At 35.3% G+C, this 12,881-nt stretch overlaps 3 protein-coding genes across 8 annotated transcripts in view; 2 read left to right on the top strand and 1 right to left on the bottom strand.

Moving 5' to 3' along the window:
* The window catches only part of LOC100747564 (sushi, von Willebrand factor type A, EGF and pentraxin domain-containing protein 1), a 51,859-nt gene extending 46,912 nt beyond the window's left edge, over positions 1–4,947 (top strand). For all 3 annotated transcript variants that reach the window (XM_024368030.2, XM_012386292.3, XM_003489913.4), the window contains 5 exons: positions 296–933; positions 1,330–1,679; positions 2,150–2,352; positions 2,435–2,548; positions 3,995–4,947. In XM_024368030.2, coding sequence (XP_024223798.1) covers positions 296–933; positions 1,330–1,679; positions 2,150–2,352; positions 2,435–2,548; positions 3,995–4,026 — 1,337 coding nt within the window. In that variant the 3' untranslated portion in view covers positions 4,027–4,947. The remainder of the gene's footprint in view (positions 1–295; positions 934–1,329; positions 1,680–2,149; positions 2,353–2,434; positions 2,549–3,994) is intronic.
* A 113-nt stretch (positions 4,948–5,060) lies between these two features.
* Positions 5,061–7,183, bottom strand: LOC105680849. Of its 2 annotated transcripts, none has more exons than XM_033320983.1 (3): positions 6,753–7,183; positions 5,963–5,999; positions 5,061–5,866 (listed from the first exon to the last, which is right to left on the bottom strand). In XM_033320983.1, exons 1-3 carry the CDS (start codon positions 6,762–6,764, stop codon positions 5,535–5,537), a joined length of 381 nt encoding a protein of 126 aa, XP_033176874.1. In that variant the 5' UTR covers positions 6,765–7,183; the 3' UTR covers positions 5,061–5,534. The 2 variants fall into 2 exon arrangements, with proteins under 2 accessions (XP_033176874.1, XP_012241716.1); XM_012386293.3 differs by lacking the exon at positions 6,753–7,183 and adding an exon at positions 6,058–6,554.
* Positions 7,184–7,315: 132 nt separating this feature from the next.
* On the top strand, positions 7,316–11,657 carry LOC100747451. 3 transcript variants are annotated; one of them, XM_003489912.4, is made up of 6 exons: positions 7,316–7,582; positions 8,988–9,002; positions 9,454–9,528; positions 9,611–9,914; positions 9,996–10,441; positions 10,554–11,657. In XM_003489912.4, exons 2-6 carry the CDS (start codon positions 9,000–9,002, stop codon positions 11,100–11,102), a joined length of 1,377 nt encoding a protein of 458 aa, XP_003489960.2. In that variant the 5' UTR covers positions 7,316–7,582; positions 8,988–8,999; the 3' UTR covers positions 11,103–11,657. The 3 variants fall into 3 exon arrangements, with proteins under 3 accessions (XP_003489960.2, XP_033176871.1, XP_024223773.1); XM_033320980.1 differs by lacking the exons at positions 7,316–7,582; positions 8,988–9,002 and adding an exon at positions 7,847–8,092; XM_024368005.2 differs by lacking the exons at positions 7,316–7,582; positions 8,988–9,002 and adding an exon at positions 8,469–8,696.
* Positions 11,658–12,881: the final 1,224 nt, after the last annotated feature.

Below are 12,881 nucleotides of genomic sequence, written 5' to 3'. Positions count from 1 at the left end.
AATATTCAAACACCCGCCTAAATCCCTCTAAAAGTTCTAAGCTTCAAACCCAACCTCACGTTCACGCGAATTACACGAGATTCCCAATTTCTGTAATTTTAAATGTTCTATAATTTTCCTCTATTCATTCCCACGCAGAATGTTCAAACAGCCATCTAAATTCCCCTCCAATATGCCGAACCCTACGCATATCTCATTTTCATCAAGTTCCTATATCCTCGGATGTCTTCCTTGATTGTCCAAAAAGCAAAAACCATAAACCTCGTATTTAACCCCATATTCATCCTAATTACAGTGCCATGCGCCGTGGGAACGTATTACGACGAAGAAACGAAACAATGTCTGTCCTGTCCAGTGGGAAGCTACCAGAGCGAATCAGGTCAACTGAAATGCAGTTCCTGTCCGGTGATAGCAGGACGTCCTAGCGTAACGGTGGGACCAGGTGCTCGAAGCGCAGCCGATTGCAAGGAACAATGTCCCGCGGGAAAATACTACGACGACCTGGCTGGTCTTTGTCGAAGTTGTGGCCATGGTTTCTATCAACCTAACGAGGGTAGTTTCTCGTGTTTGTTGTGCGGCCTGGGAAAAACTACCAGAACAGCGGAAGCTGTGTCTCGAGAAGAATGCAGAGACGAGTGTGGCTCTGGACAGCAATTGGCTGTCGAAGGAAAATGCGAACCCTGCCCAAGAGGAAGTTACAGAACTCAGGGAGTTCAAGCTGCCTGTCAGGCGTGTCCCGTTGGCAGAACGACACCGAATATGGGTTCTGCGGCGATAGAAGAATGTTCTCTGCCCGTATGCGAACCTGGAACGTATTTGAACGGAACGCTGAACGAATGTATGGAGTGCAAGAAGGGAACGTATCAGTCGGAGCCGCAGCAGACCTTCTGCATACCTTGTCCTCCTAATACTAGTACCAAAGGAACAGCTGCGGTAAGTTTCGTTTTCTGTGTAACTGTGACTTTTAACATTTACGGTAACATTACGGTTTAACATAGAATTCGGTTCGTTCAAACTTTTCTTAGTACCGTAAATTCTAATATAATTTTTATTCTTTACAAATTTCAAAATTTTTTAAAAATTCGAGTTTCTGAGTATTTCAGAATCGTTAACTTCTCGACTTTGAAAGACTCGAAATTCTTAATTTTGAATTTTCGAAGATTTCAGAATGTTCAACCCTTAAGTTTCTAAGCGTTTCGGAATTTTTAATAAGTAGAGTACAGAGTGAAATACGGTCGATAGAAATATAATACCATGTCCCGATAACTGATCGACAGAGTTAATTCGGTATTTTTAATGAAAATGTTTTGCTTCTTTTTTTTAAATTAGACCAGCAAAGCTGATTGTACTAACCCATGCGAGACAAGCGACGCGGAAATGCACTGCGACGCGAACGCGTATTGCTTGCTGATACCGGAAACGAGCGACTTTAAATGCGAGTGCAAGCCAGGATATAATGGAACCGGAACCGAGTGCACCGATGTCTGCATGGGCTACTGCGATAACGAAGGAGTATGTCTTAAAGATTCGCGAGGTCAACCATCCTGCAGATGCAGCGGAAGTTTCACCGGAAAACGATGTACGGAAAAGTCTGAGTTCTTCTATATCACAGGTGGCATCGCTGGTGGAGTTATCTTAATCATCTTCGTCGTTCTTCTTGTATGGATGATCTGTGTCAGGTTAGTGGGCCACAAAATTATCAACTCTTTCTTTAGATCGAACTATATATTCGTCAATTTCTAACAAATTCATTTCTTCGCCAAATAGGCGAGAAATCTATGAATTTTTCTAGATAATCATTTTTGATAATATGAAATCGATTGGTAAATTTAAACTCAAAATGTACGTGAATTAGCGATTTGAAAATCTGCTGTTGGATATTTGTAAAGAAAAGAATTATAATAACATAATGATAAAAAGAATATAAATTACCTTTCGTAGGAATAATCTGAACCGTAATATTTGCATACTAATACACGATATATGACTATGTCTTAGTAATCTGTATAATAACAATATACAATAATAATATAAATCATTGCTGTATACGAATAATAGCATAAATTGGTGAACGAAACGAGGAATTTTCTGTGACCAGAACAATCTTCCAGAAATATCGAGTAAGAAATAAAATAAATTCTGTCTACAGAGCTTCCAGAAAGAAGGAACCTAAAAAGATGCTAACACCAGCGACAGACCAAAATGGTTCGCAAGTGAACTTCTATTACGGCGCGCCCACGCCGTACGCGGAATCTATCGCGCCGTCCCACCATAGTACCTACGCTCACTATTACGACGATGAGGAGGACGGCTGGGAAATGCCTAACTTTTACAACGAGACCTACATGAAAGGTGAGAATAAAAACGGGACACTGCGAGAAGTACACATTAAGTGTCACAACTTTCACGACTTCTCTCTGCGTCTTCTTTCCAGAGAGTCTGCACAATGGCAAAATGAACAGTCTTGCACGCTCCAATGCCAGTATTTACGGCACGAAAGACGACCTTTACGATAGACTGAAACGTCATGCGTATCCTGGCAAGAAAGGTTGGCATACCATTTCCAAATAAGCCTTCAGTGTCTCCTTCTTTCTTTTTTCGATAATAAAAGAATTTGTAAAAATACTCGTGAAGCGTGTGACTGGACTGTGGATATTTATGCATTCATAATATATCGTAATACGCACAAAGATAACCAAGAATAAGTACAAACGTAAAGATATACGTGTAAAATATCAAAAATAAAATACGTGTTAGAAGATTTAGAATTTAAGAGTGTCGCTTCCTTATCAGTGGCTATAAAAGTATCAATTTGCATAGATAGCTTCGCAGTCTGGTTATCACATTAAGGGTAACTATAGTTTACTAGATTGTAGTACCTATAAGTATCAAGATAACCCGAAGGTTATCATTTTAAGTGATTTTTTAACGGCGGATACGAAATACACTGCTCAAAATGATTGTAGATTCGCTATTACGCGAATGGTTCTACCGAACCGATCAAGCGAGCACAAATATAAAAGGCCTATACGCTTAATATAAATTTCAATTTTTGTTCGTACGATACCGGAATAAAAATTGACTCTAAGACAATCGTTAAAAAAAATAAAACTAAGTAAGTAATTATAATAAAAATCAATCCTCTAACTTTTTTGAGAAGCATATATGTATACCTTCTTACGAAAAAGATAACTACTAGTATCCTTGCAAAGAATTCGACAAATATTCCTTCCATAGGATATTCTTCCATTGAAAGCATCCAAATACCGTGCTATAAACATTTCTCGTATCATTAGAAACAACGGAGGTATGAAAGTAGCCTGTTTCAGCTGGAACACCCTGTATTTATACTTATGTATATAATTGTCCAGATAATGCGGTGGTACCTACGACCGTAACTTTTCTATATCTAAAGGTCAAATTGCGATAGGTCGTTGGGTTCGCCTTCGCGTCATCTGGCGTACTGTATTAAAATAGAAATGACGCTACAGAAAAACATTCCGCGCATCTTCCGCCATTTTCGTTCGTTCTGCCAATCCATCAGGATTCTCATCCTGTGAATCATGATCCCATGAGAATGGCAAGATGTTTTCTGAATGGTCACCGCAGTTATTCTTACAATTAGTTGTAATTATTTTTATAGAATACTCTATAGAATATTAAACGTTAAGTTACTTAAATATTAGTCTAGAATATTACATATAAAAAATTTACTTCTTTGTGCGTTTTCTTTATCCTCTTAAAAATTCCTTCTTATACAAATGTTAAAGGGAAAGGTTGCAGATCATTTTTTTCTATTATGAAAGAATATCACGACACGAAGATATTTAGGAAATAATTTGCTCCAAGATAATAAAAAAAGCGAAACACAGTCGGGCAATATGGTCCGCTCAATTCTTATCCGTTCTATTCTTCCTCAGAGCCAAAACTTTGAAATATCCAGGAAACTAATGAGAAAAAATAGTTCTAACGAGGTGCGCAAATATTTTTCCAGACAAAAGCGACAGCGATAGCGAGGGCCAGTGACCACGACGAGTGACCCGCGTTCTACCATCGTAGAATACAAAGAAGAAAGAAAAGTACATCCTAGTTACGCAGATTTTATAAAGGATGTCCCATCGTCGAGACCAATTTATTTATTATTCCCAGACGAGGATCGTACCGGGGTGGCGCGTTCGAGGAGATTCGTGGTTTCCGGCGTGGAAAAAGAGGTCGATATCGAACCCGCGTGAACCTCTCGAACGCGTGTATTCGCGTCGAACGTGTACAACGATGCAAAGTGACGTTGCGTTGATCGATTTATCCAGAGACGAGATCGAGTCCTGGAACGACGATCCGTCGTCTTTTTTTTTTTCTAAAGTAGGATCGTTGTTTCGGCACCCGTTAACACATCGATCAACGAAATCGAGAGAACGAAACGTTCGCTACGAAAAAGAAAAGACTATTAAGCGTGAGGTTGTAATTTTATGTAATTTATAATACCACCTAGCCTAGTTAAGGACTATTCTCTTTTTTATTTTCTATCGATTAACTTTCCACGTCTTTCTCTCTCTGTCTGTCTCCCACGATTTATAACGAGATGCGAACGAGAGGAGCAAGTGTGTGCATGTATGTTAATACAACTCTCCCCCCTTCTTTCTCTCCCCTTTCAAGTTCACTGTCCCTCTTATACATTAAGCGAATTTATATTTTGTTACTATAGATAATATGTGTATCACTCTCGCTGTAATATAAAAACGTTGCATGTAGGCGACTCGTGCAGATTAACCGGGGAAAGAAAACAATCAAAAAAAAAAAAAAAAGAAAAAATGGAAAAGATGGAACGAACGATCCCAAGAACTGATCGCGAATGTACATTGAACCATGCCTACCAACCTGTTTTTCACTTGTATTGTAAAAACTTTAACAAACGGTTGTTTTTTTTATTAATAAAATATATTACAAGATGCTGTAGTTTTATTATATTTATTCTTTCGTCTGAAGATCGATTTTCGTCGATCGAAGATGACTCTTTAGAATTGAAGATTTTAATAAAATATAGTACGAAGAAATACTGCTTCCTTTTTACTACTTATCCTTTCGTTTGGATTAATTTTTATGGATTGAAACTGGATTTTGTAGTTTAAATATATATTCTGCTAGAATACCGTTTTCTCTTCTGTATTACTTATCCCGCCATTTAGGTGGATTTATATTTATCAAAGTTGGATTTCAATTAATCCAAGCTACTGTTCATTTTTATCATAAAAACCTCGATAAACGGGAACATAATTTTTTGTGAACGTAATTGGAACGGCGAGGGCTAAACAAACTAAAAAAGCAACTAAAAATAAAAAACTAAGGAAAAAACTTATTTCGCTGATCAAAAGTTACAATGAATATCTTAATTTGGATATTACGTTACTGCATACTGTACATTTTTCCACTTTTGAATGTGCTACAATTACGCGAATATCTACAGTCTGTCGATTAATAAAATTTACCATATAAATAAATATTACGATAAGATATTGTTTTTTCTGTTTTTTTTTTTATTATTTATCATTTTGTTTGAATCGACTCTTATTAGTGGAAGTTGTGTATTTTGATTTGAATATTTTTTCGTCCAATCTTAAAGGGATTACTCTGTACATTTTGTCCTCGAACACAAAATCGTTCCAGGCATCTTTACGCGTGTCCGGCTTTAAGTGTTTTCGCGTGTTCCTCGCGTGATCTTCATAGGATTTGCTTAAGCGAAAAATCGTGTCGTAATCACGTCCATTTCCAAAATTCTGTTCGTTTTCATTTGTCTTGTCGTTATCTTTGTTCTCGATATCTGATTCATCGGAGCTGATAATATAGTCCTTGTTTTCGTGGTTTACAGATTCTATCGACAGACAAAACGTAGCAAAATATGACTGGCAAAATTATAGGAAGATGATAATACGTGTATACGAGTTAAACAGGTTCGTGATTCATATACCTTGCTTAGAATTGCCTGTCATCAGTTCCAATAGCAACTGAAAGTATTTTAAGCCACTTATTGTTGTTTCATAATTACGACAATTATCGTGTTACCTTTACGTGGTCTGCGAAATCCGTGGAATCTAATTTATGCATCGCGAGTTATGTTTGTTTTGTTCTAGTTGTATGATTGTCGAGTTAATAGATTAATTACGATGTCTTGTATTCAACTACATTTTTCCCTATTTTTTTGAGAATATTATTTTTCTTGTTTGTTCATTGTGGTTTGGGTTAGTACGTTGGATGGAGGAGTAACGACGAATTGACTGTTTGATCGACAGAATAGTTGTTCGTTGTTTCGATTCCAGTCATTTCGATATAAGTTTAACGCAGGCGTTCCAAAGTGTAAAATTTGGTTATAGGTATTTCGCTATAGTGACAGTTCGTAAGAGGTTGCATCATAATTGTGCTTAATCATTAAACATTGTGATTAATCATTACGTAACTCCTAATGTATTTAAAATGTCCAGAATATTATGTGCATTTAATTTTGAAACAGTTGATTCATTAATTAAATGTGATTAATTACACGTAATTAATTTTATTATATCGCATCGTTTATCTTATATTAATTATACGATCTATGATATAATGTTAAACAAATTTTTAATGTATTTATTTTTAAATTAATGACATAAAAAAAATAAATTATTAATAAACAAAGTGATCATGGTCGTAAATGAAAATGTTGCGTAGTTCCAAATATTATCCATTTTCGTAATCGTATCACGTGGATACGTAACACGTACCATCAACTCCATCTGGTAACACGTTACGTTCTTCGCGGAACTGATTCACTCCAACGATAAAGTTGCTGAATTATTAATGCGGCGTATTCCAAAATAGATTAGTCGCATACCGCAAAAAACAAATACATCACATTTTTATGTAACTGACCTAGTACGTTGTCACGTAACCATTGTTTCAATGTGCTCGAACGAACCTATACTTTTACATCATGCAACAGACCTCACATTATATGTCACTAGAAGAGCGACACAAATATTTACATAAGTAGTGGCTTTCTGCTCGTCTTTATACGCAGTAACATTACTTTCCGCTTCAAACAAACTTCTCGTTCAAAAATAAATCTCAAACCTCCCTAACATGACCATAGAATATGGGAGAATTTTAGTCGTAGGGCGACTTAAGTTACGAGTGTCGAAAAGTGGAAAAATACGATTATCGACTGGAACTTCCCTGGTCCCATATCGAATCTACGTGTCAGATTACTTCCCACTGCAGCGTTTCTTTGCAACGATTGGTCGTTAGTGTGCTCATCTACGCTCAGATTGGTCGAAAGTGACGTGCTCTAGCATCTGACGTTCAACCAGACACCGGATCCGCGGCGCGTTGGTACCGTGACGTGTTTAATCCCGCACTACCGACGTTCCAGCTCGCATTCCGCGAAGAAGATTCGGAGAGGTGTGTCAGTGCGAAGGATCAGTGCTCGAGTTGCGTACGAAATCGTTTGAATTCTCGAATTAACACGTATTCCACAAAGAAATTAGAATTGTCGGTACATAAAATAGTTCTCGCGTTCCAAGTGGAAGGTACAACACCTATTGTTTCAAGGAGGGTGAGTGATATATTTCAACTTATCGTGTTCTGCCTATACGTTAGATCTGGCTGCCGTGTCTATCTGTATTATATAACCATAGATCGAGCTAATTTTGTCATTTATTGAACTGGCAGTACACGAAATTACGCCGCAACTATGTAGCAAACAGTGCGAATCGATCGGACGACGTAGCGCTCGCCTATATACGTCCTAGCTGTTGTGCAAAATATAGTATTCCAGAAAGGTCCCGAGTCATTGTATATCTCGTGTGTATCACGCGACTGATTTCGATCATTTTCTGCGCAAATTCGCTTTTCGCACCGCAACGTAGTACAAACGAATAATGCCGTAACGTGAGCCGGTTTGCGAAAATTTAGTCACATGCGTCGAGACTGCCTGTTACGTAACGAGATTAGTATTAGCAACGTAGAATGGAAGTTTCCTTTCCCTGCGTGTCCTAGAGGTAGAAAAACAACGACGGCATATCGATTCTTATCGACGCCTTTTTTATGGCAATCGATAATCTTGGTATTTTTATTTTCTCATTCTATATATGTGTATCTTGATACACAATTCAAGTATTGACAATCTATAGTAATACATGATATTGTTCATATCAAAACTAACAAATGTTATTTAGTATTCCTCGTAAAAATTGGAAAATTTCGGCTTTTCTTAGATACGATATTGTATATTTTATCTGTTGTTACGTTAGTTACTTCATAATTTTCAATTGAGCATATTTTTTCAATGAACAAATGCTTAATAAAAATAATAATAATAAAAAGTTATTCGAAGTTTAAGGCTATGTTATTACATTGTATGTATATATATTATATACTATATTACAAGTTATCGATTATAGTTCTTGTAGTTTCATAGAATTATATAAAATAATTGATAATTATCAATGTTCATGCCTATCAATATTTTTCCATCTCTTTTCTATTCGATAAGCAACGTATCAAATATCAAAGCGACTCGACGATAAAAATTGACTGTTGCCTACAAATGAAACGCGATTGGCTTGATGTCGGAACGCGTTTGAAAATGTACGATTATCGAATCGCACTCTTTGCTCCGATATTGCGCGAATAACAGTACACTAAACGTTTACTCCGTGGTTTAATAAGTATGTAATCATTGAAAAATCAAAAATCAGATCGCACATGCATGTTTTACATGTACATAAACGTTTGTGTGCGTGTGGCATGTAAACAATGATAGCAAGAGTATTCTCTATGTCTCCATTGACTTTAGAAATGTGTATACTTTTATTATACTTAGTCATCGAATTATATTGCAGTAAAGAAACGTTTAGTTGTAGTTACGTATATATATAATGTGTATTTTATATTTTCATATGTTTTGTTTTTGTACATTATATTAAACTACTAAACTTCTTTGATTTTTTTGCCAACAGACCTGCCCGAATATGGTATACCTGGTTTAAAGATCTTGGTTTAAATGTCTAACTGTGTTTTCAATAAATTCTGTCTGCCGATTGCACAGTGAATTAAGACCCAATGTTGTGTTTAATACATTTCGTATGATTCCCTTAACACATAGGAAATATTATCTTTTCAGCAAAATATTAACTCTGTTATCTTGATAAATTAGATCCTTGTTGGTTTGTAATCACGTTTTATAGATGGAATTGTTGATATTTTTTATCTATGTATTCATAAATTTGGTATCAGAATGTACTGCCTGTTTTATATGATTTAGATGACGTATATTTTGTAGCATAAAAAGCAAAATCATTTGGAGATTGTTCTAATATTAGAAAGGTATTCAATGTATCATTTTTCTATCTGATAGAGTCATAATTCCATTGTATGGGAAGTCCTAATGTATCGTAAATGTGAAAATATTGATCTTTTTCATAGGTATCCAAAATCCCTCCTGTTTACGAACACCCAACAGCCAGCAACATTTCATTTGAGAAAGGAGGCGTGTTTAACGTATGTGTCCTCTTAGGTGTTAACAAGATTCCATTGAAGAACCAAGTGGTGGTAATAAAGTTTTAAAGAAATTATATTCTAGGTAACAAAGCCATGCAATCGTCAGCCGTGCCTGTCATTTGCTTCTCGTGGCGTGAGATCGTGGCCACCAGAGGAAGAGCCTTCACAAATGGATACAGTTCCTTTGTTAACACCGACCATGGAGACAGAATTGTTGAACGAGCCATGGGTGTTCCCACAGCCAAAAACGAATGTAACAAAAGAATCCGAGAAAGAAGCATCCTCCATATGGGAGGAGAACTTTCAAGATTTAAGCGGTTACATGGATCCATTCCAGGGTCAATGCGATTTTCATGCAGGTGAATCACCTACTTTTAAACTATCAGGTCAGTATCTATCTATTACATGAATATCTGCATTAAGAAAGAAATATATGTTACCTTTCATTCTGACATTGCAATTTATAGGTACGAAATACGAGGGTAACAGTGTTTTGTCTTCAGAAGAGGGGGTATTGAAAGATTTGATGAGTGTAACAGATGAAGAAAAGTGGAACGTGAAAATGAGTACCGCGGAGACAACCGAACATTTAAACGACAGTTGTCACAGCCTGCAATCTACATCAAATGTAACTAGCAAATACGAGAGGAAAAATAGTCCAACAGAATCAAACACATCCAACTTGTGGTTAAAAATATCAAAAGGATCAACTAATGTAAATACAAGCAAACAGAATAATACAGATGTTAGTGCACCATTCCAATCCAGATATCATATAGAGGAAATTGATTTGAATGATGCTTGCCCGACTTCATTCGATTCCACCGAGAATCAACGTGAAACATGGGATGTATTACGAACAGTGGAAACCACTGGATCGGATACGTTCGATTTATTGTCGTACCTTTGCGATGTAAGTTGACAGGTGTAATTCAAATCCAAAAAAAGTTAACATCATATAAGTAAAAAAGTAACACTGACTAAGTAAAACAATGTTCAATAAAATATCGTATACGGCTTTGTAGGATGAAATGCATTCTCCGGAAGGTAGCGTTTCAACAGATTCTTCAGTAGCATCGAAATCATGGTCACCCTCTAAATTATCCACAACGATTCCACAAACTAGCGTGAAAGTGAAAACGGAGAAGAACGAGACTATCGTCCCAGAGTGCACAAGAAATCGAACACCATCGTCAACGATAACTTCGTCTTCTTCAGACGCACCAGTAGTATCAACGAGGAGGGCGGAACGTACGAGGATATCAGTTAGCAACAAAATAGAGAAACCTTATAGTCGAGCGCGACGGGAGAGAATAGAGCGAAAACGTTACATAGAGTCAGACTCGGACGATCGAACGTCTGTTTTGCATTATCGAGAGTCCAGGGAGAAGAACAACGAAGCTTCGCGAAAGTCACGTATGAATAAAAAAGCGAAAGAAACTGAGATGGCGAAGAAAGCGGTCGAATTGGAACGGGACAATAGGATATTGAAGATGAAGGTTGAGGAACTTGAAAAACTCGTAACATCGATGCGCAGTGCGTTATTGAGGTCCGCTTTGAAAAAAGAATTCTAAAAAGCGTTTCTTCTACTTGTTTCGAATGATCGTTATGCGGCGGGTATCGCATAAAATTTTTCATTTCTATCATAATTTTTGCCTTTATATATATATATATATATATATATATATATATATATATATATATTTTGTCATATAAGAGAAGAAAGCGCTGCATCATTTTCATTTATTTATAAATCTATATCACTACGACTATTAATGCAATGAATGATTTCAAATTGTATTGTTATATTTAATTCATCTCTTATTTTTTTCTTATCAATCGTTTGAGGCAGATTGTTGTTGAATTCTTTATATACATACATATATAACGTTACTCGAAGGAAAGGTGTATATATTAACATCTTATGTAAATGTTTGTTGCACAATATGTTTGTGTTTGTTCTGTTTTTGTTCAAAGACATCCTATTTACAATGTTTTATAATGCTTATAACGAAATCTACGTTCATATAATTGAAATGAACAAACGAAAAAAAAAAGATAAAGAGGCAGAAGTGGAGTAAAATCTAAAATAGTATCTCTTTTGCCAAAAAAAAAAAAAAATGAAAAAAGATTACATAATCATATTTTGTTCAGCCTTGTATTGTACCTGATAAAAAGTATAAATATGGAGGTTAGAACAAGATAAATTATGATCGGTAAGAATATAATTTTTCTACTGGCGTGGGCACAATAGTAGCATGATGTACAATTGATATTCGAATAAAGAACATGCTTGTCAGAATCTACCTCGTAGTGAAGAGAATTATTTTTGTAGACACTCATTGTATAATTAACTTAACTTGTCGGATAACAAAGGCATTTATCTAAATTCAATAATTCCTGTAAGTTCTGTTTGTAAAGAAATTTTAATATCCATAGCGATATTGCATACACTTATCACAATATTACGAAGATGTTACTCTATTATTAAGCAATGTAATACAAATCAATCACTCAGAATTGTTTTTTCGTTCCTTCAGACTATGCTGTAGTGAATATTGAAAATTCTTGTACGTGTATGGAAATAAAAAAAGAATCGTACGGGTAATAATTTTTGCATCTAGATTACTATCTAAGCTATATTAATATAGAAGGTCTTATTTCAAAATAATTGAGAACGTTATTGGAATTTTCCTAACCAGTGAAATGTCGATATCTTATTTTTATTAAACTTATATTTTATCTTTACACAGAATATTATAAATCTAATAAAATGTATATTTTTATATCTTATTTTGTTTTATGTTTGCATGTTACATATTAAATATTAAGCTGTGAAAAACATCTATATTATTGTTTATATTATGAAATATGTATACAACTCGAATTCAACATCCTAAATGTGTAAAGAATTTGTTAATAAATGTAAGTATATCCTCCGAAAAATAATACTATTTTCATTAACCTAAATTAAATACACATGAATTTATTACTATATATATAAATTCATTTTGTTTTTATAAAAATATTTTCTTAAATTCATAGTTTCAATTTGAGTATTTAGACATTCAACGGAAACTTAAATTTTGTTTGTTGTACTTGGTAAATTTTGGTGTATTGCAACTTTTGAATTTTTAAATGTTCCCGCCATGTGCGTGAACGTCACATTGGGATCCATGTTGAAGTCGATACCAGCGTGAATACGAGTATTTTTACAACATAAATTGCAATCACTAACTACATTTTAAATAGAATTTTAATAATACACCACTAAACAGGTTCCCGATAATAAACATTAACCGGAAAATTAAGCATTGTTTATTAGGTTAATACGATCGGATACTTCACTACCC

This window comes from Bombus impatiens, unplaced genomic scaffold (genome assembly GCF_000188095.3).
Source record: "Bombus impatiens unplaced genomic scaffold, BIMP_2.2 scf_0382, whole genome shotgun sequence".
NCBI classification, from domain to species: Eukaryota; Metazoa; Arthropoda; class Insecta; order Hymenoptera; family Apidae; genus Bombus; species Bombus impatiens.
Note: the sequence above shows the minus strand (reverse complement) of the source record. Positions and strands in the feature narration are given on the sequence as shown.